The sequence below is a fragment of the Malus domestica genome, chromosome 15 (assembly GCF_042453785.1).
Source record: "Malus domestica chromosome 15, GDT2T_hap1".
Lineage (NCBI taxonomy): Eukaryota > Viridiplantae > Streptophyta > Magnoliopsida > Rosales > Rosaceae > Malus > Malus domestica.
In genome coordinates this window covers 12,017,314-12,043,602 of record NC_091675.1, presented here as the reverse complement: position 1 = coordinate 12,043,602, position 26,289 = coordinate 12,017,314, and the positions used below count along the sequence as shown (strand labels likewise).

General features: G+C 35.8%; 1 protein-coding gene and 1 long non-coding RNA gene across 5 annotated transcripts; one reads left to right on the top strand and one right to left on the bottom strand.

The window, feature by feature from the left end:
* Nucleotides 1–8,469: 8,469 nt before the first annotated feature.
* LOC103431397 (uncharacterized) lies at nucleotides 8,470–10,701 on the top strand. 4 transcript variants are annotated; one of them, XM_008369554.4, is made up of 6 exons: nucleotides 8,470–8,723; nucleotides 9,053–9,170; nucleotides 9,282–9,337; nucleotides 9,596–9,674; nucleotides 10,121–10,179; nucleotides 10,272–10,701. In XM_008369554.4, exons 2-6 carry the CDS (start codon nucleotides 9,104–9,106, stop codon nucleotides 10,485–10,487), a joined length of 477 nt encoding a protein of 158 aa, XP_008367776.3. In that variant the 5' UTR covers nucleotides 8,470–8,723; nucleotides 9,053–9,103; the 3' UTR covers nucleotides 10,488–10,701. The 4 variants fall into 4 exon arrangements, with proteins under 4 accessions (XP_008367776.3, XP_008367775.3, XP_008367774.3 ...); XM_008369553.4 differs by having other exon boundaries at nucleotides 8,534–8,761; XM_008369552.4 differs by having other exon boundaries at nucleotides 8,614–8,751.
* A 13,484-nt stretch (nucleotides 10,702–24,185) lies between these two features.
* On the bottom strand, nucleotides 24,186–25,411 carry LOC139192270 (uncharacterized). Its single transcript, XR_011576314.1, has 3 exons — nucleotides 25,077–25,411; nucleotides 24,477–24,600; nucleotides 24,186–24,368 (listed from the first exon to the last, which is right to left on the bottom strand). It is a non-coding gene; the product is annotated as an uncharacterized lncRNA (long non-coding RNA).
* Between the last annotated feature and the right edge of the window lie 878 nt (nucleotides 25,412–26,289).

Genomic DNA, 26,289 nt, shown 5'->3' with positions numbered 1-26,289 from the left:
TTCGTGGGGCCCACGAGTCCTCTGGCCTAGTCCTTGGTTGGAGATGGTTTTCAGACTATTTTCGACCCTCCAGACCCTTCGGTTGGAGATGGACTAATGGTAGCTAGCTAGTATTGTCTATCAATAACGTCGGTGTTGCACCGTCAAAGGCCAATCTGTGTCAAGGACTCAAGTATGTGGAGTGGCCCCAAGTCTCCCCAACTGATTGACTATATTATTAAGTAGTTGAAGTCAGATCTGTGTATAATTTTAATCTTGAACTCCAATGTTAGTTTATATTATGTTTATTTAAAATTACATAAAGAAATATTCAAACTCAAGTGTAGATGGATAAGCTTCGTGTTTATTCACCATCAACAATGAATGATTGTAACACAGCCTTTTATGGAAGGCTCGGGAGGAAGCTGGAGCTTCTTTGTGAAAATAATTTCGTTTAGATGAGCTACGTGTTCATTAATCATCAGCAATATTTATTGCAACACGCTAGCCCTTACACTTTTGGGATACAATCTTTTTTGTTTTTCAAAAGAATAACACAATGCTTTAGTCAACTTAACTAAATACTTATTTTAACTTCTCTAATTAAGTACTATTTCTCCCAAAATACAGGGTATCTGAACCTAGAGCTTGGATATTAGCCATGTGCCAATGTAGCAGGAAAACACATGTTAGGTACACACTAGTACACATAGGTATGGAAGGCCTACAAATAAACAAAATGGGAACAAACCCAACATATTTCTGTATCGATAATCCATGATTTAGCTATGTTTCACAATTTGCAGACGACAAGTTCCCAAAAATTTCAAACTCCTGCATGACTCTATTTATGTTTGTATCTGTGTGAAGAAAGAGGGTTACCACTTTCCATTTTCCAAATCCCGTTGTACGTTAATTTGACAAGTTAAATGTTCGGCCGAGTAGATGTAAGGTTCTGTCTCAACGACACTCGCACATGAATCAATCCATCTTAAGAGGAAGAGAAAGTCTGTCTAGCACGTCTCACACAAACTTCCAAAAATTCAGATTAAAATTCAATGCTAAATGTATATCATCATATCAGTGTATCATATCAACTGACTGATTTATTTTATTATGGATACCTAACCTGGCATTTATGCATGCATGAGATGTTCAATCACGACGGTCCTAATATGCCAGTGCAGGTCACGTCGATCCCAACCAAATAAATGAGAAATTTTTTATTAGAACTGAAATACGGATGATACAATATGTGTTTTTATATACGTGTTGAGAAATTATATTTTTTAAATTATTAACTTTTTAACATACATATCTCATAATTTGTATAATAAATGTTGTGTTTCGGTTACGTCAATTTGAATGAATCAGGACTGTCTGAGCAAAACCTCCATGTCATATCATAAACCTATCTATTGGGTCCAATATTAAATATTTTTGTCTCCACGATATATCCAAATAAATTAATCATCCAACCAAGTAGTAATCTAATTACAAATATCTGGCGATTGTGATGAGATTTCTTTCACTTACATTCAAGGGTTTCAAACTCTAGAGACTATTAATTTATTCGAGATTTCTTTCACTTACATTCAAGGGTTTCAAACTCTAGAGACTATTAATTTATATTCTTATTATTATTTTTTCTCATCTCATTACACGTCTTTATTTATAATACATGTCTTTACGTTCAAAGGTTCTGAATTAGTTAAAAGCTTTCAAATATGGAAGCTCGATGCCCATGTATTCAAATTGGAATTGGAATTGGAATATCTGGTTGTAAATGTAACCAGACATACAACCCGAAAAACATGTCTCTAGAACAAAATGCAAGCGTTGAAATCAGTCGACAGTGGTCCAATTTCAAACATTAATTCAATCCCAAAAACATGTGATGTCTCTCTCTGTCCAATGTCGGCTTATCAATATATATTTCTCAATCCAACTTTTTAAGTAATTAACTTGGATTTCTCCAACAATATATTATGTTAATCCCATAATAATTTAATCAACTAAAGATCTAATTATTCCTTGTACATGCGGCTCTTCAATAGTTCAAATTTATAGGATGACTATGATAGTTTGATCGATGTCTAATAAATTGACTATGGTTTTATATGGTCCATTTACTGGGTTTTTCTTAGGGTTTTGCGTTCTGCTCCTGCATGGAGAGTGATTTTTCAATATACCTAGAACATAGAGTGGTATGTCATGTGTCACTATACAAGTAATAAAATACTTGTAAAAATTAACAACTTAGAATTTAAAACTTGAACATGTGATGCACCAACTGTGTTCTAGGCACGGTAAAAAATTTCTTCTTAATGACCTATTATTATTAATTATATTCGTCAATGACTTTAATTAACAATCATTTTATGTGGAGGAGACGTACTTTTCTTCTAGTGCATAAATCTCTTTTTCTGTACGCCCTTCCTTCTAATAAGTTTTTATGTGCACCTATAACATTTGATAAGTGCTGTATTTTCTTTACGTGTTATAATATGAGTGAGCAATATATTTAATATGCTTCACGTTTAATTTATATTAATAAAAATCAAATACATGTGTTATAATTTAAATAAAATTACAACATTACGTGACAATATTCTAAATACGACGGAAAATGAGTCGTTAATATGCTTTGATTAAATAATCTCAAAAGTAGTAAGTTTTAAGAGAAAACAAATAATTATTTCATTCTTAGTTATCATTCTCAGTTAGTGGTGAAATAATATTGAATATACCATAATAGACAGCACGTACGTACAAAAGCACAACCTGCTCCTGATCTCCGTAATTTGTTAATGGCATCATGCCATTGACTTACACTTTAAGAGGAACTTAAAAGTTAATTGTGTTCTAATAATTAATTCTAGATGATTAGGTAATTTGACAGCAGCCCAGAATTCAAGCATTTTTTTTTGTGACAACAGCATGTAGAAAACTTAGCATATCCCATTGCAACTGAATGGTGTAAATAATATTATGGTCGTACGAATATAGTTCCAAAAGAATGTCTCTGATCTCTAAAGTGACATCATAGTAGTGTGATCCAGATTGGCTTATACTTTGTTTCATGAATAATTAAGTGGTAAAGCATTTGATCATGAACATAAATTAGATTGAGTGGTTAAAAAATTATATTTGGAGGGATATTGCTCCTGCTTAAGATGACATCTATATGTTAGACGACCACTAGTATTAAAAGTTTAATTCATAAAAAAACAAGCAACGTATATTAAACTTACACGTTCTTTCTCGTGTTAGTTCTTGCTGTGCATAAAAAGAGAAGAGAAAAACATTTAGTTGTTGCCTCATTTTTCACTTTGCAAACCAACAAAAATGTTAAAAACGAGAATTAAATCAAAATCTCGAAAACCGTAATCTATAATACCATGTTAGATAACCACGAGCTAAGATTTGTTATGCTTATAATGGAATTGTAGAACAGTGAAGCCAGGAAATTGAGGGCTATGATTTTGTTCCTTTTACCAAAAAAATAATAACACGCTTTAACATTAAGTCATAAAATCTAATGAGCAATAATAAGCACACTGATCAGCAAACAGCCGTGAAAAGAGATCGTTAACGAAAGTCGTCCAATTCCCGCGCGCATGGCAACTTCGACAAACGTCGTCTCGGGATGTTTCTTTGATGGTTAAAGCACAGACATGCCTCGTCATGCGACGGTGCCCACGTGGAAATTGTTTTCCACGTCATATTCTGGTGGGATCCGCCAGATGTGGACGTCCACGTGGAGCGGTCGTGACTTGAGCAGGCAGCCAGAAGCTAGAGACATTACTGACACGTCGGTAGGTGTTGTGAAATGGTGACTTCCATCTTCGCCTGTCGCCGTCGCATTTACTCTGCCTTGTCGCCGGTGACATGTGGGCTCGCCGCCCACTTCATTTTGGTAGCTCAACTCGTGACACAGCCTAATTCACCGATGCGATAGTTCATTGAAATTCTTTTAAGATGTCATTAGCATATTGTTACTTGAATAGCAAAAATATCAGGCCATCTCCAACCGTAAGGTCAGAGGGTCGAAAATAGTTCAAAAATCGTCTCCAACCGAGGGCTAGGCCAGAGGGCTGTGGAATCTGAGAGGGCCCTACGGAATCGGAAAGGGCTAAAGGACTAGAGGGTTGGCCATAATTTTTTTAAATGTGTCTGATTTCTTGTCCGTTATAACCGACAGGAATTCTTAAGAAAAAATTCAAATGCAACAGCTAGCTGACTAGCCGTTGCATTTGAATTTTTTTTTTACAGTTTTATTATTATTTTTTATTTACAAAATTTTTCATATAACTTTTATTTTACAAAATTTGTTTCATATTTTTTAAAAATTCCATTTTTTTCCTATAACATCTATTTCACAAAATTTGTTTCATTTTATTTTAAATTCTTAGTCGTTGGATTTGAATTTAAATTGTAGTTTTTGAATAATAAATTATGTTTGGCCTTCAGTTAGAGACGGTTTTTTATGATAGGGCTAAAACAAGCCCTCTTGCCCTCGGTTGAAGACGGAGGTAAATATGGTCATGTACTGTTTATTAAAAGATTAATATCTTGGAGGATCTTGAAGAGCCAGAGGGCTAAAACGAGCCATCTGACCAGCCATCGGTTGGAGATGGCCTCAACACAAATTAGTTTTAAATACAAGGAGAAATTAGGTTCACATCCCTCATTTTGCTTCTCTATTGATTAAAACCTTATTCATTTTCAATTTTTTTTATCAAAGTTCTTGGGTATTAATAACATTATTAATTATTTCAATAATAAAATATTTTTACCTAAAAATATTCATTTAGTGTTAAAAATATTACAATTAGTATATTTATATTTATGGCTAAATTTTTTATCATATATTTTTATTTTTAGTTTGTACCCATTTTTAATTTGCAAACCTTTTTTAATTTGTACCAATTTTCTTTTCAATTTTAATTTGTACTCATGTATTAATTTCTTTTTATGCCCATATTTTTTTAAAGTTTTATTGGTATTGGTGCCCATGTGTTTACCGTTACGTGACATTATATAATTAATCAATGATAGAAAAATTACGTATGGTATATTTATGTTTTATGGCTAAACTTTGTATCATATATTTATATTTTTAGTTTGTACCTACTTTTAATTTGCAACCTTTTTTTAAATTTGTAGTATTTTATTTTTAGTTTTAATTTGTATCCATGTATTAATTTCTTTCTGCGCTCATATTTTTTAAAATTTCATTTGTACTCATAAGTTTTTAATCTTTTATTTGTACCCTAATTTATTTATAAGTACCCATTCTTCTTTATTAATGTACCACTTTATTATATGTGAAATGTACCAATTTTTTTAACAGTATGGATACATTCTTTTGCCATTTATTATTCTTATTGTTAAATAGTTTTTATCCATTTATTCAATTAAAATGACACACCCCGATCCTAGAATTAAGGCGTGCTGGCCGTCACGCCTTGATTCTAGGATCGGGGTGTGTCGGTTTGGTATCAGAGCCAATCCTTGGCCGGAAGTCTGCCGACGAGGACGTCGGACCCCTAAGGGGGGTACATTGTGACATCCCACATCGCTCAGAAGAGTGATCCTTAAATGTATATTCTTATCCTTACCTAACACGAGGCTTTTTGGGAGCTCACTGGCTTTGGGTTCTGTAGGAACACCGAAGTTAAGCGAGAAGGAGACCAGAGCATTCCTAGGATGGGTGACCCACTGAGAAGTTGCTTGTGAGTTCCCAAAAACAAAACCGTGAGGGAATGGTAAGCCCAAAGCGAACAATATCGTGCTACGGTGGTAGAGCGGGCCCGGGCTGGGATGTGACAAAAATGTTTGAATTTTTTTATTGTAGCCGTTTCTAATAGTATTATAATGAGGGATTTTAAATTTATAGGATTATAAATCTCATAAAATATCAAACAATTAATGTCAAAACTATACAAATATAAATATTAATAGTAATATAATGAGGTGTACAAAGTCAGGGGACTTTGATTAAACTTTGAATACCATTAAGGTTTTAGTCAAAAAGTGTTTGAGACTAGAGACCGCATCCAAAGTATCCCTAAATACACTGAAAATGTAAGTTAAAACTTGGGTAAGTTGATCATAACTGCGTTTTTTGTTTTCATCAAGTTCAAATTGTTTTTCTTGAAAACTAGTGTAATTTTTAACATTATGTTTTGTACAAATATCATCTTCTCAAAATATACCAAGCACATGACATATAGTATTGAAACACTTCTACAAGGTAATTATATATTTACTATATATCTATAGAAAATTAACATAAAACTTAAACCCTGCACCCTAATAAACAATGTAAAGAGAAAGAGATAGTTGTACGATATACCAAATGATAAAGTAAAGTTATTCACTTCAACTTAAGACGTTATTGTAGCAGTAATTCAAATTCATTAAACCGTGTTATGTGCTTAAACTTTTCGACTTGACAATACTGTAGTTTGGAAAACCGACGTCATTGTAGCATTCTAGTTATAACCTGATTAGGTAAGTAGACATGAAGTTTCCATTTACCAAAGTGTTGATGAATCACACCATGCAGTGCGGACGTCCCACCCCCTCACTCCAATCAACCATATCATACGAACGAAAAGTCACCCAGGAGATGCATATAGTCTATAAATAGATCCAGCTGCATCCGTCATGTCCATAATAGCCCCATCTGATCTGATTAATCAGCCAAAAGGGCATGCCCATGCTTTGTTAGCCCCATAGGATTTTGTTGGCTTTCTCCAAAAGCAAACCTTCAATTCGTTGACCAACCAAATAACGTATAATGCATAGTAGTTGGTAGTACTTGGAAAATCAGGTTGTCTGACTCTGATCCCGCGAAAAGAGAGTAAGATTTTCTCCTTTTTTTTCTATTTAAATGATCACAGCTAAATTACGTTAATATTTTATATTAAATTTTTATAAAAATATAAAAATAAAATAAAAAATATGAGAAAAGAAGATGAAAAATGATGGAAAGAGGAAAAAAGAAAATTCTAGTCTCACGAAAGTATCTATTTTTTTAATTTGTTGCATGAAAAATGAGATACAACATGAAAAGGCAAAGGTACATGTATGGATTGTGAAATGGGATTGATACATCATGCATGCATATGAGAATTGAGAAGATTGGACTAAGCCTAAATAGTGTAATTAACTGAGTGTATTAATACGTTTCACTTCACTATCGTGTCTGTATCATTTTTTATTTTGTCTTTTACGTCGATGTAGACAATAGAATATACCTATCCAGTCGGACTTAATTATCTCACGAGTGAGTAAACAGAGCAAAATGATCTTGGTCAATTAATTGATATTTAAAACAAGATTTGAAAAGAGGATCCAGGAAATCTTCATCATAACCCTCAAAAAGATGTGTAATGAGATTGCGTATCATGTGGTATTTTATGTCATGCATATGGGAATGCGCATTCTTGAGATGAGATTGATCCTTAATGGTTGTTCAACACTCTAGTGTCTAATGTAAACATTTCAATTCGTATTTAATAATATCTACTCTTTGACAAAGAAAAAAACAAGATTTCTTTAATTTCCTTGGACAAAGACTTAAACTTTATCCCACCCAAGTTATTAATGATGGGTTCGGTTCGGTTTAGTTCGACTTCAAAATAAACGTTCCAAGTTCAAGTCTTCTGAAATTAAATATAAACATTAAAGTTCAAGTCATCCACACTTTAAATAAACATTCAAAGTTCAGGTCTTCCATACTTAACACACTTAAAATAAACATTACAAGTTAAAAAAAATTTCAAACAAAAATTAAACATTATTCAAGTTTTCTACACTTAAAATAAACATTCAAAATTGAGTGTTCCACACTTAAATAAACATTCCAAATTCCAAACTGCAAATTGATATTCCAAAATTAAAATAAACATTCCAACTACAATCATGATTTCAAATAAATATTCAAAGTTCTAGGGGGCATCATAGCACATTTTGTTGAATTTGTACATGTCATTTCTACATACAAATAAAAAGAGAAAGAACATCTAATTAAAACATTATTTTAACATAATTTAACAAAATCAAATAATTCATACAATAAATAAGATTACATTTATCAACTTCTTCACAAAACTCGATTTCCTCAATGATTGGTTTATATGAAATACAACATGAATAGACCTAAGCTAATTTTAAAACATATAAAAGCTTGTACCCTTTTTGGACTTAAATATTATACTATGGATCAATTATCCGTCTACTTGTTCTACAAAATGATTCTAAAATAATTGTTGGTGTGGAAATATCCAAAATAAAAAAACATATAATAAAAGGATAGTACTACAAACTTTTCTAGAATTAGGCTACTATAAAAAAAAAACATATAATAAGAGGATTGAACTAGGCGGCCACGCCTTTGACTGCACAATGGGCACAGCTACTTCAGAAATGATACTATTACAAACTTTCCTACCAAAATCGCTTCAGAAAAGTACCCTAGAACTCAAACGAAAAAGGGTTAATTAAGATATATGAGCTGGAGTGCATCCCCAAGTAAAACTCCTATTTCTCTTATCACTTCAATAAAAATTGAATGGAAGAAACTAGACAGTGGATAAGCAAGATTGCTGTGTCACAGTGAATAAGCAAGATTGCCATGTGAGACTCTGAGAGTGAGACGGCGCGGGGGAGAAAACGAAGAAGAAAAACGAAGGCTGGCTGAAACAAGACGAAGAAGGAAGAAGGATTACAGGGTAAAAACGACATCGTATTGATTAAGGGGTAAAAAAAGGTCATATTTTTATGATTTCGGTTTGGTTCGATTTTTTAATTTCAGTCCTTTTTTAAGGTTTCGGTTTGGCTTTCAATTTTTTTTTTTCCTCTTTGGTTTTTAATTTTTCGAACCCACCCTACAAGTTACATATTGGGAAGAAATTAAACGTGGGTCCAAGGATCATATATATGTATATGTGTGTGTATATATATGTATTTAAGCAGGCATCTCCCAAACCGTAAACGATTCATAAAAAAAACACAGCACTTTTGTTCCTGACATTCAATCCTTTCCCATCTCTTCTCTCAGAGTTGATCTGCCAAGACTGCCATATCTGCAGACTCATAAGATTTACTCCAAATGACTACTTCATCCTTGGCAGTCCCTCTTCTTCTTCTTTTGTGCCTCCTCCTTTCTCAGGCTCAAGGTACATATATAATTATATATACGTGCAAAATATATTCACTTATATACGTCTAGTTATTGTATGAAATTTTGGTTACTCAAATTTACTTATTTTTGTTTTTTTTCCTTGAAGGGATTCGTCCGGAGAAGGGATTCAGCTCAGTTAGACAGCAGAACAAAAATATCCAAGTGAGTACTTCTGTTCTTCGTTCTGGGGAATACCCCGCTCCACTGTAGCAAAAACAGGATAGGTTATCCCGTTATGGATAATATATGTGGATGATATATACATATGCAAAACATGATACAAGTGATATAACCTATCCCCTTTTTGCTGTAGTACAACAGAATCCCTTATGAAGCTCCTCCTATATACGTTTCCAGTTTCTCATTCTTATAGTCAACATTTTTCTTACATTAATTCCATAATTTTACTGCTAAATGCAGGAAGAGGAAAATGCTTCAATGAAAAGAAGTAATATTGCAGCTGGTCTTGCTGGAGAGCCTAGTAATATTGCATCATCAGGTACCTTGAAGAAAACAGTTTTTAGAGAATCCAAGAAGTCGTCACACCACCAGTTACCAAATATTCATGAAGATTATTGCGGACCTAGGCATCACAGACCCAAGCACCATTAGCATTACTTAGTTACTTTTCTAGAGCCACCTCGCTAGATCGTCAAGGCGTTCTTCTTTATCCATTTTTGTGCTATTAATAAAATGACCGTAATCAGATAACAATTTCGTTTTTAGTTTTGAGTTTTCAGAAGAATGAAACCTCTATAATTACCATGTATTCTGCAACCACTGTTGTCCACAAAAACTAATCTAACCATTGACTTTGTACTAGTCATGAATTGTACTGTAATCTTATGACCATTTTCTTTTAAGTAAATGCAGTAAATTAAAGCTTTTGTGAAAAACAAAAAACCACCCAAATTAATCAAGTGGTTTTCATTTGTATTGTTGCAGGAGGAACTAGAAAACTAATCTCTGTGACATCCCCCTCTAGTGCTACTACCACTTCAAAGGTTGGTTCCTAATTAATCAAAATAACTATAATATATATTAATAATATCTAAGGGTTAGATGTGAAAACTTCCTATATGTGATCCGTGTACAGAATGAGAAGAAAGGAAGGAAAAATAGAGGTGACTCCGAACCGAAAGGCGAAAATGTTAATAGCCATGGTGGAGAAGATGGGAATGGCAAAGCAAAATCACCAGTTGTTTCCAAGCAGCAGGAGGCGGCTGCAGCTCACCAACACTACCCGGATCTCGCAGACATGACGGAAATGGACTATTCTCCGGCGAAGAAAAAACCTCCGATACACAACTGATCAGTTTCTAGTAGTGAAGATAAACAAAGAAATTAAAACCCATAATCTACTAGTGGAAATGTGTTAGACAAAATAAAAGAGGAGAGGAAATATTAGATAGAGAAGTTGGACAGCATTACAGAAAATGCTTCAGAATTTAGGGCTAGCTATCGGAATTGATGATTTTGTGTACATTAGTACTATGATATTCTATTGGGATTTTGTTATTGTTTTACTTTTGAACTCTATGATTTGGATGATTGAGTACTCATGAGAAAAGCACTTTAGGGGTGCTCACTCGGAATATTATTTATAACCCTAATGTAACATTAAAGTATAAAAATAATTGACCATTGTTTTTATTGAAAGTTAAGAGCTTTTTTTTTTATAATACAAGATAAAAAAAAATGTGTTCTTCAGATTGTGATATCAATTAATTGATATTATCACGTAATAATGTACCTTCCTGATTATAACATCAACAAACTGATAACAACGCGTAACAAAGATTGTCACAAACAATAGCAAGGACAATAAATAATGACTGGGATTATCTACAAGTAGCTCGAAATTTAATTAGTGTATCCAAAAAGTAGGTGTTTGTTTGGACAAGTATGTGACTGTCAAGACGTAAGAATACTCTTTTGTTTCTTTGTCAGGCAATGGGGCACGCCAATGATTCTGGGCTCAGCTCACCACGTTTGAGATATTGGATGTCGATATGTGGGCTCGCATGTTTCTTGATGGGTCAATATATGTTGGGCCATTGTAGCCCACACAGGCAATATTACAAGAGCAACTTTCATGGCATCGAATGTGGGCTCACATGTTTCTTGTTGGGTCAACATCTGTTGGGCCACTGTAACCCACACATCAAGATTACAAGAGCAACTTTCATGGAATCAAACACCACGGTGGCAGTGTATTTGTGTCTAAAAATATTTTTTTCTCTACTGTTACAGTTGCGACATCAAACTCTAACATGAAAAACTACCGCACATTGTAAGGCATGTATGAAATAGTGTTAGAAAGATTGCATTATGGACCAGCTCGCTAATGCAAGTGGGTCTCATATGCAATATTGGCGCCCACCTCTGTTAGGAGAGGTGGTCAGCAATGTGATCAAGTTTGGAACGGAAATCTGAATTTGACAGAGTGAAATTACCGGGTGAGGGGGTGAAAGCGAAGAGAAGAAGAAAGTACTACAAAAGAAGCAGTCAAGAAGACCGAAAAAAGGCTCAAAGAACATAGTTTATACAATGCAGGCGGACAAGTCAAAGGCTCAAGCCTAATGGTTGACACTACAAACTCTAGATATATTGTTAATACAAGCACTGCGATGCAATTATTAGTTACTAATACATGCATACCAATTCTAATATTCTATGGTAGAGGGCATTTTTCTTTGAGGTAATGGATTGAATGAGCACTTGCATTCTCTTTGCATTGTTTTCCTCATTCTCCCGCAGGGCATTGCTCTCGATTCCCATAGGCCAACGCCAAGACTGGACAGGATTTATAACCATCTTCTCTAATGCAACAATGAAGTACCTGACATGATTAATGCAACATCCATGACCATGATACCCTACTATTTCTACTACCTGAGGTTCTTGTACAGTAATTCTGATTCAAATCCAAATGCCAAAATGAAAAACCTTGTCATGCCCATGCAACTCGAAGATAAATTAAGTTACATATGGAAGGCAAAGGAAATTAAAAAATCTGACAACTTTTTGGATCAAAAGTACTGGAAGAAGATATTCATATCCTCGTGTTTATGTGCTGTTTTAGTGGATCCATTGTTCTTCTAAGTTCCCATCATCCTTAAGAATGGGAACGCAGAAGAATAATGGATACACTAAAACAGAACGCAAACACGATGTTATGAATGTCTATGTCCAGTACTTTTGATTCAAAGAGTCGTTAGCTTTTTGAATTACTTTGTCTTCCATATACAACTTAATTCATCTTCAGGTTGCATGGCATGACGGAGTTTTCCATTTACTCATTCTCCCGTAGGAACTTGCTCTCGATTCCCGTAGACAAACACCAAAATCGAACAAGATTTATAACAATCTTCTCCAGTACAACAGCATTCTTCATCAAGTACTTGACTTGCTTAACGCAAAATTTGCGACCATTATACACTGCTATTTGTACTAGCTTGAGGTTCTGACGGGGCCACTGGGAAGATTTCTCTATTTTTGCTATCTCCACATTGGATCCGATAACCAATTGCACCAAGGAAAACAGTTTAACAAAACTCAAAACCATTGGTAAAAGAATTCTTACCAAGGAAAACAGTTCAACAAAACTCAAAACTATTGGTGAAAGAATTGAGAGAATATACAAATGCACGTGCATACATACAAATATCAAGTTTTACATTCTAATGTCTCGATAACAAATGCATACATACCCCACAACAAGTTTATACAAAGTATGAAAGAAGCTAATCGAGCTGTAGTCGCAATCAACCACTAATTCCAAATGCTTCAGATTTGATAGTATGGGAAATTTATAATTCTGATGGTAAACGCAAACAAAACAGTACAACAACGAGATAAGAAAACTGGCGCATCATAATGGCATGACATGAGATCAGCTGAAGGCACCCCTTATCAATTCAGCAAGAACGCCAAACTTATATAGAAGGATACCTCAACCAGCGATAACTAAAGGAAACAATGTTGGCATAAAATCTCAATCTTTTTTATATTTCAATGCGATCTAGGGACCAACAACTCTTAGGGTGTGTTTGTTTGACCGGATTAGAGGGGACTGGACTAAACTAGACTAATTGCTAATGTAGTCTCATGTTTGGTTTGCACAAGGATTAGGTTTAATGGGATTAAACCGGACACGCTCCGACTTAGTTCTTCGTTAGAAGGGCTTAGCGAGACCCCCCAATTAGCAGGGGACTGCTAAGTCCGTTCGCGTCCCTTCCTCATCGCATCCTCATCCAGCCATCCTTCTCGCGTCTTTGTCCATGTTTGCTCGACCAACCTCGCCGGACCACCCCACCGGTGACGACGATCGTCGACGAGATGTACAAATTCTCGGCTCCACGCTTCTTTGGGTTTAGTCTGAGCTACATAAAAGATGAGAACGATGACAATAGGCGCAAGGCTGAGTTTGAGCTCTCCACCGCCGGCAGCAGGGCCATTCACATCGATTTGAGAAGGAGATGGGGGTGGGTCATTAGAGAAGAGAGGTTTGGAGGAGGAGACGATGGTGGGGTCGAAGGAACAAGAACAAATTTGGTTGACTGAGATCTACAATTGAAAATGGAGGCTCGCGGCTAGAGGTTTGATTCGCAGATGGAGGCCTGATTTGCTTACCCTTCGTGTGAAATATATTGCCAATGCGTGGCTTTTGAGAAATTGAGGTTGTAAATCTTTGGTTTTTAATAGAGAACATGAATTTTTGGGGTAGATTGTGAGTTAATTTGCCAATTCTTCCTCTGGGTATTATGCAATTTAGAATTTGATTGTAGGTTAGTTGAAATTGAAGTTGGTTGAAATTGATTGAAATTTTGGTAGAATTTGGGAACTAGAAATTTTAGTTGAAATTGAAGTTGGTAGAATTTGGGAACTAAGAAATTTTGGTTGAAATTGAAGTTGAAGCAAATAACATGGATATTTTTTTATATATCACCGGTTGTTTTTTCCCTTTTTTTAAATTATTTTGTTTTTTAGTCCGACACTGCACCAAACGCTTCACTAAGTTAGTCCAGCTTAGGGGTGGTTTGGGAGTGAGGTGCTTAAAAAAAAAGCACCCATGAAAAAAAGCTGTGAGGGTTTTAGGTGTGTGGTAAACTGAAAAAAATGGCTTATTTTGAAAGCTGCTGTGAGAATAAGCTGAAATCAAAGGAAAAAGCTGAAGCTGCTATTTGCAGCTTTGGAAAACTGGCTTTTTTTCAAAGTACACGGAGCTACAGTGCTCCTTTAATGAAAAGACTCGCTATCAGACTGCTTTATTTTCAAAAGCACTTTTACAAAAAAGTTTACCAAACACTCTGCTGATTTATTTCACAGCCGCTTATTTTCACAGCAGTTTTTTTTCAAAGCACAGCAATACCAAACCATCCCTTAGTCTAGTCTAAGCCAGGCAGCTTAGTCCATGAAGCAGTCCAGTCCAAGACAGTCCGGTGCAACAAACGCACCCTTAAACTCACTAAATCTTGGGCAAAACTCAAGGATAATCATTCAAGAACTGGTAAAAACGAGGAGCATTGAGGGCCTTGAAACCAAAATTGTTTCTGGTTTTTGGGGAAATGTACAGTTAGTACCTTAGTGTTTAAAAAATTGCCTTAGGTGCTGAGCGGTGAGGTGCCCTCCTAATTGGGTGCCAAACAGTGGACAAAAGCGGGGAGTTGTTAGGCGCCCGCCTAAGTGCTTCTAGGCTGTAGTGCTAGGCTGTTCTCCCCGTCGCACCGAATCACCGCAGATTCGTCGATGAAATCTGACGAGGGAGTGAGAGAGAGGGGGATTGTGCAGAGAGGAATGGAGGGAGAAAGAGATGATCTGACGCAGACAGGGAGATCAAAGAAAGTGTACGATGAGATTTGAGAGAGACGTAGGGGTGGGTGTGGCTCGTGGTTGATAGGGTTTTTTTTTTTATATATATATTAAAAGCTTTTAACATTTTCTTTTGACAATTATATCAGCCAAACTTCATTTTTCTTGAAAAAAATAAGGCCCAATAATAAATTAAAATTAATGGTTTTAAAAAGAGATTTTTAACGAAAAACCCGCGGTACTATTCACTTTAACGAAAAATTACATTTTTACACTAAAAAGTCAAACATGGTACTATTCACTTTACCTTTTATTTTGTCTTTATCGTTAAAACTCAAAGTTTTCAAGTCATTTTCATTAGTTTTCCTTTAAAAAAAACCCTAAAAGTTTACACAATGTCCATATTTTGTAATAAATATTTATTTTTGTATGTTATGCATTTTTAAAAAAAAATTATTTAATTTTAAGTATAAGCATGCATTTATTTGTATGTTATATAACAAATTTGTTTTAAAAATACAAATCCACTTAAGCGCTAGACGAAGTTCATCGTTCGACTAGCGCCTAAAGTCTTTTAGAACCATAATTACCTAAGAAAGCAATTGATGGTGCTAGAAACTTCAACTCAAGTTGTTTGTACCTAAAATGTGCACGTTATACTTATTTGGGTTTAAACCCAAATTATGGCATTTTGGGGGATTATTGTGCAATTGTGCTAAAATGTCCTCAAAGTGGCACATGTGGGACACTTTGAATCGGTGGAGGAGTTGTGCCAATTGTATTATTTAATCAGCTCCATTGTGTGTTTTCCCTTTGAAAAGTGGAAGACACCTCCGCATGCAGATTAACTTTAGCATAAAAGAAGTGAATTGTTTTTCCTTTCTTTCGGTGGAACCACCAACCTGCTTCTTTTAATACTCTCATGTGTAAGTCAACCATACTGATTATTCAAATATGAGTATGAATATGAAGTTTTAATCACAGAGTTTTGTGTTTATGATTAGAACCGTTCATACAATGAATCACACTATAAAGATCATCTCTGCACAAAATAAATTAAAAATAAAGTTATTTAGTCAATCTATTGTAGCAAATACATAGACGGTTTGTAATGTTTTTAATAATATTGTTCATTTGTCATTTAAGAACTATGATCATGTTCTGTGTATTGGGTTGTCGTTTTTTTCAATTTTAATTGGTGTTTCAATTGGGGTTTTTGTGTGTTTAGGGTTGGTTTTCTAGGTTTGAATGTATTGCCCTTCTGGATTTTTTTTTTATTTCAGATTTTGGAAGTCTGAGTTTTTGGTTTTTGGGTTGTTCTTGATTCCAGAAGTCCTAGGATTGTTGCACTTAGGTTGTTTGTTTAGGATGCATTTTTTAATCATCTGTTCGTGTGTACGAGTGCAAGGTATTCACTTTACTGAGGTTTTGAGATATTGCATGCGATTAAGTCCAATTTCACAAAGACAAAAAGAATGTGAATTGAGTTGTTCATTCAAATTTGTTTGAATCTAACAAAACCAAATCTTGTTTCGGCATGAATAAATCGAACAAAGTTTTATGTGTGCTGGCTAGTGAGAGTGGATCAAAGTCAAAAGGGTCGTGGATGCTGCCATCGAAAAGGAAAAAAAGAGAAGAGGAAATTGTGATATGAGTAACTTTCATGGCACCCAACACTACGGTAACAGTGTATTTGTGTCATAGAAATATTTTTCTTCTCTACGATTAATGTTGCACTATCAAAAACTCTAATGTGAAATCTACCGCAGAATGCAAAGCATGTATAAAACAGTGTTAGAAAGACACCATTATGGACCAACTCTAATGTAAGTGGATTTATTGCTCTCGATTCCCATAGGCCAACACCAAAACCGGACAGGATTTATAACGATACGTTCTTCATCAAGTACCTAACATGCTTAACGCAACATTTATGACCATGATACCTTGCTCTTTGAGGTTCTGATGGGGGCACTGAGAAAGTAAAAACCTCGTCATGCATTTGATATTCATAAGTGTCTTATATTACATTTGTTGTCTAGTAATTCTGATTCAAATCCACAGGCTAGACTGGAAAACTCTGTCTTGCCCATGCAATCTGAAGATAAATTAAGTTGCATATGGAAGACAAAGGAAATTCAAAAACCTGACACACATTAACACATGCAACATAAATCGATTTCCAGTATTGTTTCTTTAAACCATGAATGACAATGCCCCAAATTAATCATGAATGCACTAATTAACTCTTAGATTTCCCTAACTTCATTGAATTGAATGGACAACGCATCGCAACCAAATTATTCTTCTCAAATTCCCTATATGAACAACATGATAGAGATACATTCAAAGATCATTAAGTTTCATGGAAATCATAAGCATTGACAAGGCTATTGTAATTATGAACTGCATGATACTCCAACCAAGAATTTACTTAACACGATTGTGATTAGCAATCTCCACTACTTTTAATTATAAGTTCCTAACGATTATGTGAAAGTCCCTTATAATTTAGCATCAGATTCATGTTTGCAAACTAAGTATGTATCCTTAATCAACACACAAGAATAAGTTATCAATCAAATAGATAAGTAAATCACATTCACGTTTTACGAAACAATAACTGAAAAGAATCAATTCATATTAAGCATATGTCCATGGCTTTGAATTCACCTCTAACTAAGAAAAACTTAGTTACATATGTTCATAGCAATTGAAAAACAAACTGAAATAAACATTGAAACTAAAACAAGGGAAGAAAGAACTCTTAGAACTCCAATGGTTGCAGGTGGCTTGTGCACAAGGTCCTTGCTCCAATGGAAGGCACGACAAGACTCCTTCTTCTCCAAAGGGTGCGGCAAAGGTGTATAATGGTGTAGAATGCGGCTGAGAGGGTTTATGGGTGATATGGAGGGTGATGAATTGTGGTGGTGGATGGATATAGGTGAGTTATAGTGAAGAGGGATTCTCTCTTCCCAATGAAGATGCTGCAATGATTATTTATAGGGAAATGATGGACTTAACTTTGCAAAGGTAAGAGATTTGTTTAACTCAAGTCTCTTAGGGTTGTAGCGTTAATTTGAGTTCCTTCCTTCAAGCATGTTACAAAAACTGATTTTTTTTTCTTTGTGATTACATGTGAATTCGTAAACGACAACTACAACTAAGCATAAACCAATTAGCATGTCAAACTTCCATCAATGTTTGTAACTTTCTTTAACAATCATGCAATTAAAAATCAAATCCTCATCCTTGTATTGGAATGTACCCTAAGACACAAACAAACACACAAAAATAACTCTTTTTGGGTTTTTCAAAACATTTTTTTTTTCTTTTCAAATTTTTGTATTTTTCTTTTAAAACACATTAAAACATTTCAAAACATACTAAAAACACTTCAAAACAGTGAGTAACAACTTAGCTTCATGTGGTAGATGATATTTGGCTTCGATAGTGAATAAATCGGCACGTATTTTGTCATGCTTGTTGACTTTCCACAACTTTGATCTTGAACTGGATTGGAGTTCTAAGCAAGGAAGAGGAGAGTTCCTTGGTGGTGGTGATTTGATGGCATTGTACGGCGAGGCTTTGCTTTTTGGCAACGGTGCCGTCAAAATGTTGTTGAAACTTCTTGAGCTCTTGGATTCGACTTAGACTCCTTCTGCTGGGTTATATGATTGTGCAGGAAAGGGTGTCATGCTATCGTTATCTGTTACAGCTCACCATGCTGCATTCTTCTCTGCTTGTTTCTTTTGTACGACAGGCAGGCACGAGGTAAAAATGATGGTCTGTTTCTTTGTTCAATATTTCCAAGTACCGACCGATTGCTTTCTTTCTCCTTGTCTCGCAGGCAAGAGCAAGGGTAAAGGAAAAGCATGCCATGAGATATATTTGCCTTCGACTCTGATGATATGAGGTACTTTTGCTTTTGATGACTTGTTTGCAGATGTACTCCAGGGAATGAGGAACGCTGAGTAACTCGAGAGGCTTCGTTGGGAATGCATTCTCGGAAATGAAGAAAGGTTGAGTAAGTTGCCTTGCTATGGAGGGCGAATGTTGACATTTATAGGAATTTCTTCATAACCGGTAGAGGTACTATTCTTTTACTCTTGTCGGCAACCGTTGGGTCATTGAACAGTAAGATTCACACGCTTTCAACTTTGTCAGAAATCTTTGACAAAGTTACCCGTAATTTCCACAATGCTGAGGTTGCGTGTGAAAGGTGCTGACAAGTCTGGAAAAGTCGATCTTTTGAAATTTAGATATCGGCCTGTGGTTTCTGAACAGGCCCGACTTTTTAGAAAGGATCACCCTTTTGATTTCTGAGCAGGTGCCTCTTCGATTTCTGAGCATGCACCTTTTTTATTTTTATAGAGGCACGTATATTTCTGAGCAGGTGCCTGTTCGATTTCTGAGCATACACCTTTTTTATTTTTATAGAGGCACGCATTACGCTCCAAAGCACACTTGAATTGACGTCTGTAGAAGCATCATTCTTGCACTTCTGAGATCTTGATTTGTCCGACCTCTTTTTCTTCTTCAACACCTTCGGAAATGCCTTACCTATCTGACCGTCGTCTTGACTTAAATGTCGAGGAAGATATTGACATGTCTTCTTCAAACAACATTTGGCATCCGTCCTTCTTATCCCTCAATGGTCATCTTACAATTGGGGATTCCGTGATGAAGAACGATACAACCGCTACGATGATTGCTAGAAATCTTCTCACTCCAAGAGACAGTAGGATGTTTTCCAAGCGGTCCGACGAGCTGGCTGTTCAAGACTCTCTGGCCTTCAGCGTCCAATGTGCAGACTCAGTATCAAACATGGGTCAACGCCTTCTTGCTCGATCTCGTCAGGTTGAGTCTTTGATGGTTGAGGTGGCTAGTCTTCGGTAAGATATCAGAGGGCTCAAGCACGAGAATAAAGAGTTGCACATGCTCGCAACTAGTTACTCAATGAGTATGAAGAAAAAGCTTGACCAGCTGCAGGAGTCCGAAGTTCGGATTTAGAGTGATCATCAAAGGTTTGTGGCGTTACTCCAGAGGCAACTTTTTCCTTCGCCATCTGGATTTTCACCAAGTGTTGAGGCTCCGGAAAATCAACCTCTGGCGCTTTGTCTTTCTGCAGCTCCGTCGAGTGCTGAGGCACCACCTGACCAATGAATGCTCCCTCCTATTTGTTTGCACATTCTTGTAATAATTTTTTTTTTTACTTATTTTATTTTCTACCCAATATTCATTTCCGACGAAAATCAATATAAAAACAACTTGTTTACCCCCTAACTTAAACCAAACATTATCCTCAATGTTTCAAACATAGATTCACACATAAGCAAACAAACAACTAATGAACTAAGCATGGCAAGATAAATGCAGTAAAGAGAAGGGTTTAGGAACGCAAATCTGATTGTGGAGCAATTCCTAGGTCTTCTTTATTTGAATACATGAGTTGCCTCTCAAGAAGCGCTTGCTTTAACATCTTGTAGCCGGACGAATACCTACTCTTAAACTTGATTAGACCCCACGGCATGAGGGGTGTTTCCTCCATCACATGCTCCTCAAATTGCCCCTAATTTGGCTCTATGAATGGAAGAGGATTATGATCCTTCCTGATTGTAACATTTAGCTTTCTAAAGTCAATGTAAATGCTCCCACCATTGTGGATTCGATTGGGGACCTGCATTAAAGAAGGTAACAACCTATTAGTTGAAATGGGAATTGGAATTGGACTAGATGACTCACCAATGTGTTGCAATGAAGTGGCAGCATTGTCAACAGATTCTCCGATGGTGCTCTCGACCAGATTGTGCATTTTGAGGTTAGTGACGTGTTCTTTGTGCTCCACTCCAATTCCTTCTTCTTTGGTGGTTAGAAATTCATCATTCTTAATGGGTGCTGAATTTTCCTGCCTTACATCTTTAATTACATCAATGGCAAAACAAGAACGAACATCATTAGGATTCTCAATAGATTCAGGAATTTTAAAGTTAATCATATCGCCACCAAATGCCATTGTTAACGCTCCATTAGCCACATCAATCTTGGTTTGAACTGTTTTCATGAAAGGTCGTCCAAGTAAAATTGACGATGGTGGAGAGTGGACTGAATCCTCCATGTCAAGCACATATAAATCTGCAAGAAAAATCAAGTGGTCTACCTGCACAAAAACATCTTCCAAAACCCCTTTCGGGTAGGCATTAGATCGATTGGCTAATTGAATAATAACACCATCATTTTTAGGCTCTCATAAATTCATAGAATGTATAAACAGAATATGGCATGACATTAATTGATGCACCCAAATCTAGCATAGCATAGCATGACATTAATTTTTATGTGCTTGACATGGAGGATTCAGCCCATTCTCCACCATCGTCAATCTTATTTGGACGACCTTTCATGAAAACAGCTCAAACCAAGATTGATGTGGCCAATGGAACGTTAACAATGATGTTTGGTGGCGATATGATTAACTTTAAAATTTCTGAATCTATTGAGAATCCTAATGATGTTCGTTTTTGTTTTGTCATTGATGTAATTAAAGATGTAGGGCAAGAAAATTCAACACCCATTAAGAATGATGAATTTCGAACCACCAAAGAAAAGGGAATTGGAGTGAAGCACAAAGAACACGCCACTAACCTCAAAATGCACAATCTGGCCGAGAGCACCTTTGGAGAATCTATTGACAATGCTGCCACTTCATTGCAACACATTGGTGAGTCATCTAGTCCAATTCCCATTTCAACTAATAGGTTGTTACCTTCTTTAATGTAGGTCCCCAATCGGTGGGAGCATTTACATTAACTTTAGAAAGCTAAATGCCACAATCAGGAAGGATCACTATCCTCTTCCATTCATATAGCCCAATCAGGGGCAATTCGAGGAGCATGTGATGGAGGAAACACCCCCCATGCCATGGGGTCTAATCAAGTTTAAAATGAGGTCTTCGTTCGGCTACAAGACGTTAAAGCAAGCGCTTCTTAGGAGGCAATCCATATATTCAAATAAGGAAGACCTAGGAATCACTCCACAATTAGATTTGCGTTCCTAAACCCTTCTCTTTACTGCATTTATCTTGCCATGCTTAGTTCATTAGTTGTTTGTTTGCTTATGTGTGAATCTATGTTTGAAATATTGAGGACAATATTTGGTTTAAGTGTGGGGGGTAAACAAGTTGGTTTTACATTGATTTTCGTCGGAAATGAACATTGGGTAGAAAAGAAAATAAGTAAAAAAAACAATTATTACAAGAATGTGCAAACAAATAGGAATGAGCCTTCATTGATCAGGTGGTGCCTCAACATTTGACGGAGCTCCAGAAAGACAAAGAGCCAGAGTTTGATTTCCGGAACCTCAACATTTGGTGAAAATCCAGATGGCGAAGACAAAAGTTGCCTCTGGAGTAACGCCACAAACCTTTGATGATCACTTTGAATCCGAACTTTGAACTCTTGCAGCTGGTCAAGCCTTCTCTTCATACATGTTAAGTAACTAATTGCGAGCATGTGCAACTTTTTATTCTCGTGTTTGAGCCCTCTGATATCTTGCCGAAGACTAGCCACCTCAGCCGTCAGAGACTCAACCTGACGAGATCGTGCAAGAAGGCGTTGGTCCATGTTTGATACTGAGCCTGCACGTTGTACGCTGAAGGCCAGAGAGTCCTGAACAACCAGCTCGTCGGACCGCTTTGAAAGCATCCTACTGTCTTTTGGAGTGAGAAGATTTCTAGCAACCACCGTAGCAGTTGTATCGTTCTTTATCACAGAGTCCTCAACTGTAAGATGACCATTGGGGGATAAGAATGACGGATGCCAAATGTTGTCTAGAAAAGACATGTCAATATCTTCCCCAACATTTAAGTCAAGATGACGGTCAGATAGGCAAGACATTTCCAAAGGTGTTGAAGAAAAAGAAGAGGTCAGACAAATCAAGATCTCAAAAGTGCAAGAACAGAGCTTCTACAGACGGCAATTCAAGTGTGCTTTGGAACGTAATGTGTGCCTCTATAAAAATCAGAATTCAGTTTGTTTTTCAATTGTTATGAACATGTGTAACTAAGTTTTTTTTAGTTAGAAGTGAATTCAAAGTCATGGACATATGCTTAATATGAATTGATTCCTTTCAGTTATTATTTCGTAAAACATGAATGTGATTTACTTATCTATTTGATTGATAACTTATTCATGTGTGTTGATTAAGGATGCATACTTAGTTTGCATACATGAATCTGATGCTAAATTATAATAACTTTCACCTAATCGTTAGGAACTTATAATTAAAAGTGGTGGAGATTGCTAGTCACAATCGTGTTAAGTAGATTCTTGGTTGGAGTATCAAGCAGTTCATAGTTACGATAGTCTTGTCAATGCTTATGATTTCCATGAAACTTAATGATCTTTGAATGTATTTTTATCATGTTGTTCATATAGGGAACTTGAGAAGAATAATTTGGTTGCGATGCATTGTCCATTCAATACAATGAGTTTAGGGAAATCTGGGAGTTAATTAGTGTATTCGTGATTAATTTGGGGCATTGTCATTCATGGTTTAAAGAAAAAATACTGAAAATCGATTTATGTTGCATATGTTCATGTGTGGAAAATGACCCTCTAACTAGCTTTTCACCTTTGAATTTACCTTAATTTCATTTTAACTTACTTTGTTTGCTGCAATTTACTTAGTTTTGTCAAATTCGTCCAAAAACCCCCTTAGTTCTTATTTGGTGTTTTAGTTTAGTTAATTGAGTTCAAATCTGTCTAATTTAGTGTTTTGAGTCAATTTAGTCTTAAATTCGTCCAATTCACTCTCTTGAGTATGTTTTAAGTCCTTTTAACTTAGTTTTGCTGTTTTGAGTCAATTTGGTCAGTTTTGAGTTACAAGAGTCTAATTAAGAGTCTTTGAGTCTAATTAAGTATTTTAAAGTTTAGATTGGGAAGATTAGCATCCCTTCTAATCTCCGGCCTAGAACGAGAGTCTTTAGATCAAAACTCCTGGAAGAAGATATTCATAGCATCGTGTTTGTGTGCTCTTTTAATGGATCCATTGTTCTTCTAGGTTCCCATTATCCTTGAGAATAGAAACATAAAAGAATAATGGATACACTAAAAGAGCAAACAATCACGATACCATGAATAACTTCTCCAATAGTTTTGATCCAAAAAAATCATCCGGTTTTTTAATTTTCTTTGCCTTACATATGAAACTTAATTTATTAAGTGGGCAAGCCAGAATTTTCCATTCTGGCCTTTGTAGGTTTATAACAATTTCTACAATGCAACAGCTATTTATGCTATTTCTACTAGCTTGAGGTTCTGATGGGCCACTTGGAAGCTTTCTTTATTTTTGCCATCTCCACATTGGATCCGAAACCCAACTGCAGCAAGGAAAACAGTTTAACAAAACTCAAAACATTAACTTTTGTTCTCAATGCATACATACAAAATATTAAGTTTTACTTCGTCGATAACAGATGCATACATACCCCAAAACAAGTTTATGCAAGCAGGGAGCTGCCTTCATGGAAGAAGCTAAGCAAGCAAGGGATAAACTGAAGTAGGCATCAACTAATAATTCCAAAGGGGAAATTTATACTTCTGAAGGTAAACCTGAAAGCCAACTAAGGAATTAGGAACAATACAACCAGAAAAGATAACTGGCACATCATTGGCATGAGAGTCAGCTGAAGGCACCCCTTATAAATTCACCAATAACGCCAAACTTATAAATTGATACCTCAACTAGCAACAACACATTCTTGAAATGAAAATCTGCCAGCCATCCACGATGACTAAACGAAACAATGTTTGCATAAAAAAAATCTCAATCTATTTGAGTTCACCACAATATTTTTTGTCTCAAGATATTCAATGCCATCGAGGGACCAACAGCACTTAAACTAACTAAATCTTTGGCAAAAACTCAGCAATAATCGTTCAAGAAATGGACAGTTGGACAACAAGAACTCAACCGCTTCTCTGGTCAAAACAAAAACGAAGATATTTGAGGGCCTTGAAACCAAAATTGTTCCGGCAAGGGCGTCTACATATCTAATAGTAGTTTTGCAGAAATGTATAGTTGTTACCTGTGTGTTCTAAAATCGGCCTAGGCCGTCCCGATTGGATGCCAGAACAAAAGCGGGCGCTCCTAGGCGGTGGTGCTAGGCGGTTCTCCCCGTCGCCTTCCACATCCGGTCGTACTGAATGACCGCAGATTCCCCGTTCGTATCACCGCAGATTCGCCGATCGAACCACCGCAGATTCGTCGATGAAATCTGACGAGGAAGTGAAAGAGAGAGAGGGGAAGAGAGAGAGGGAGAGAGATCGTGCAAAGAGGGATGGAGGGAGAAAGAGATGATCTGCTGCATGGAAAGAAATAGAAGAGAGTGTAATGTCTTGCTTAGGTTGATAGGGAGAGATGATCTGCTGCATAGAAAGAAATAGAAGAGAGTGTAATGTCTTGCTTAGGTTGATAGGGTTTCCTTTTTATAGTAAAATATTTTGGCATTTGTTATTCCAAAATTTTCATTTTACATATCAAATTTTTTATATTTAGAAAGAAAAATACATTTATAAGTGTAAAATGCAATTTTTAGAGTGTTAATAATACTTTTTTTTTTTACAATTATATTAGGCCCAACTTCATCTTTCTTAAATAAAGAATGTAAGGCCCAACAATAACTTAAAATTTATGATCTTAAACTAACCTTAAAAGTTTACACGATGCTCATATTTTATAACAAATATTTATTAGGAAAATTAATGAAAAGAGTTTGAAAATTTTGAGTTTTAACGATAAGGACAAAATAAAGGGTAAAGTGAATAGTACCATGATTGACATTTTAGTGTAAAAATATGGTTTTTCGTTAAAGTGAATAGTACCGGGGGCTATTCGTTAAAGTTCTCAAATTTATTTGGGTGATTTTGTATAAAATCAATTAAAAATTATGATATTAACAATAGGTCAATCAAATTTATTGGAATTATAAATAGGTCAATGAGACTTTAAAATACATTAAAACACCTAAATCAAATTAAAATTACAAATGATGCCATTACCATTTAAAACACCAAACATTTCCATCTCTTTCATTGTAAATTGCACCTCCCACCACCTTCAGACTTCAACCTCCCCTCATCCCACCACATTCAACCTCCATTACTTCAACCTTATCCGCCTCCCACCACCTTCAACCTCCATTTTTCAGACACTGCAATGCAATGTCTGTTTCTTGTTATGTGATTGTGCATTCGGATTCAAATAGGTTTGTGGATTCAGACACTTCGTTGCAGTGTCTG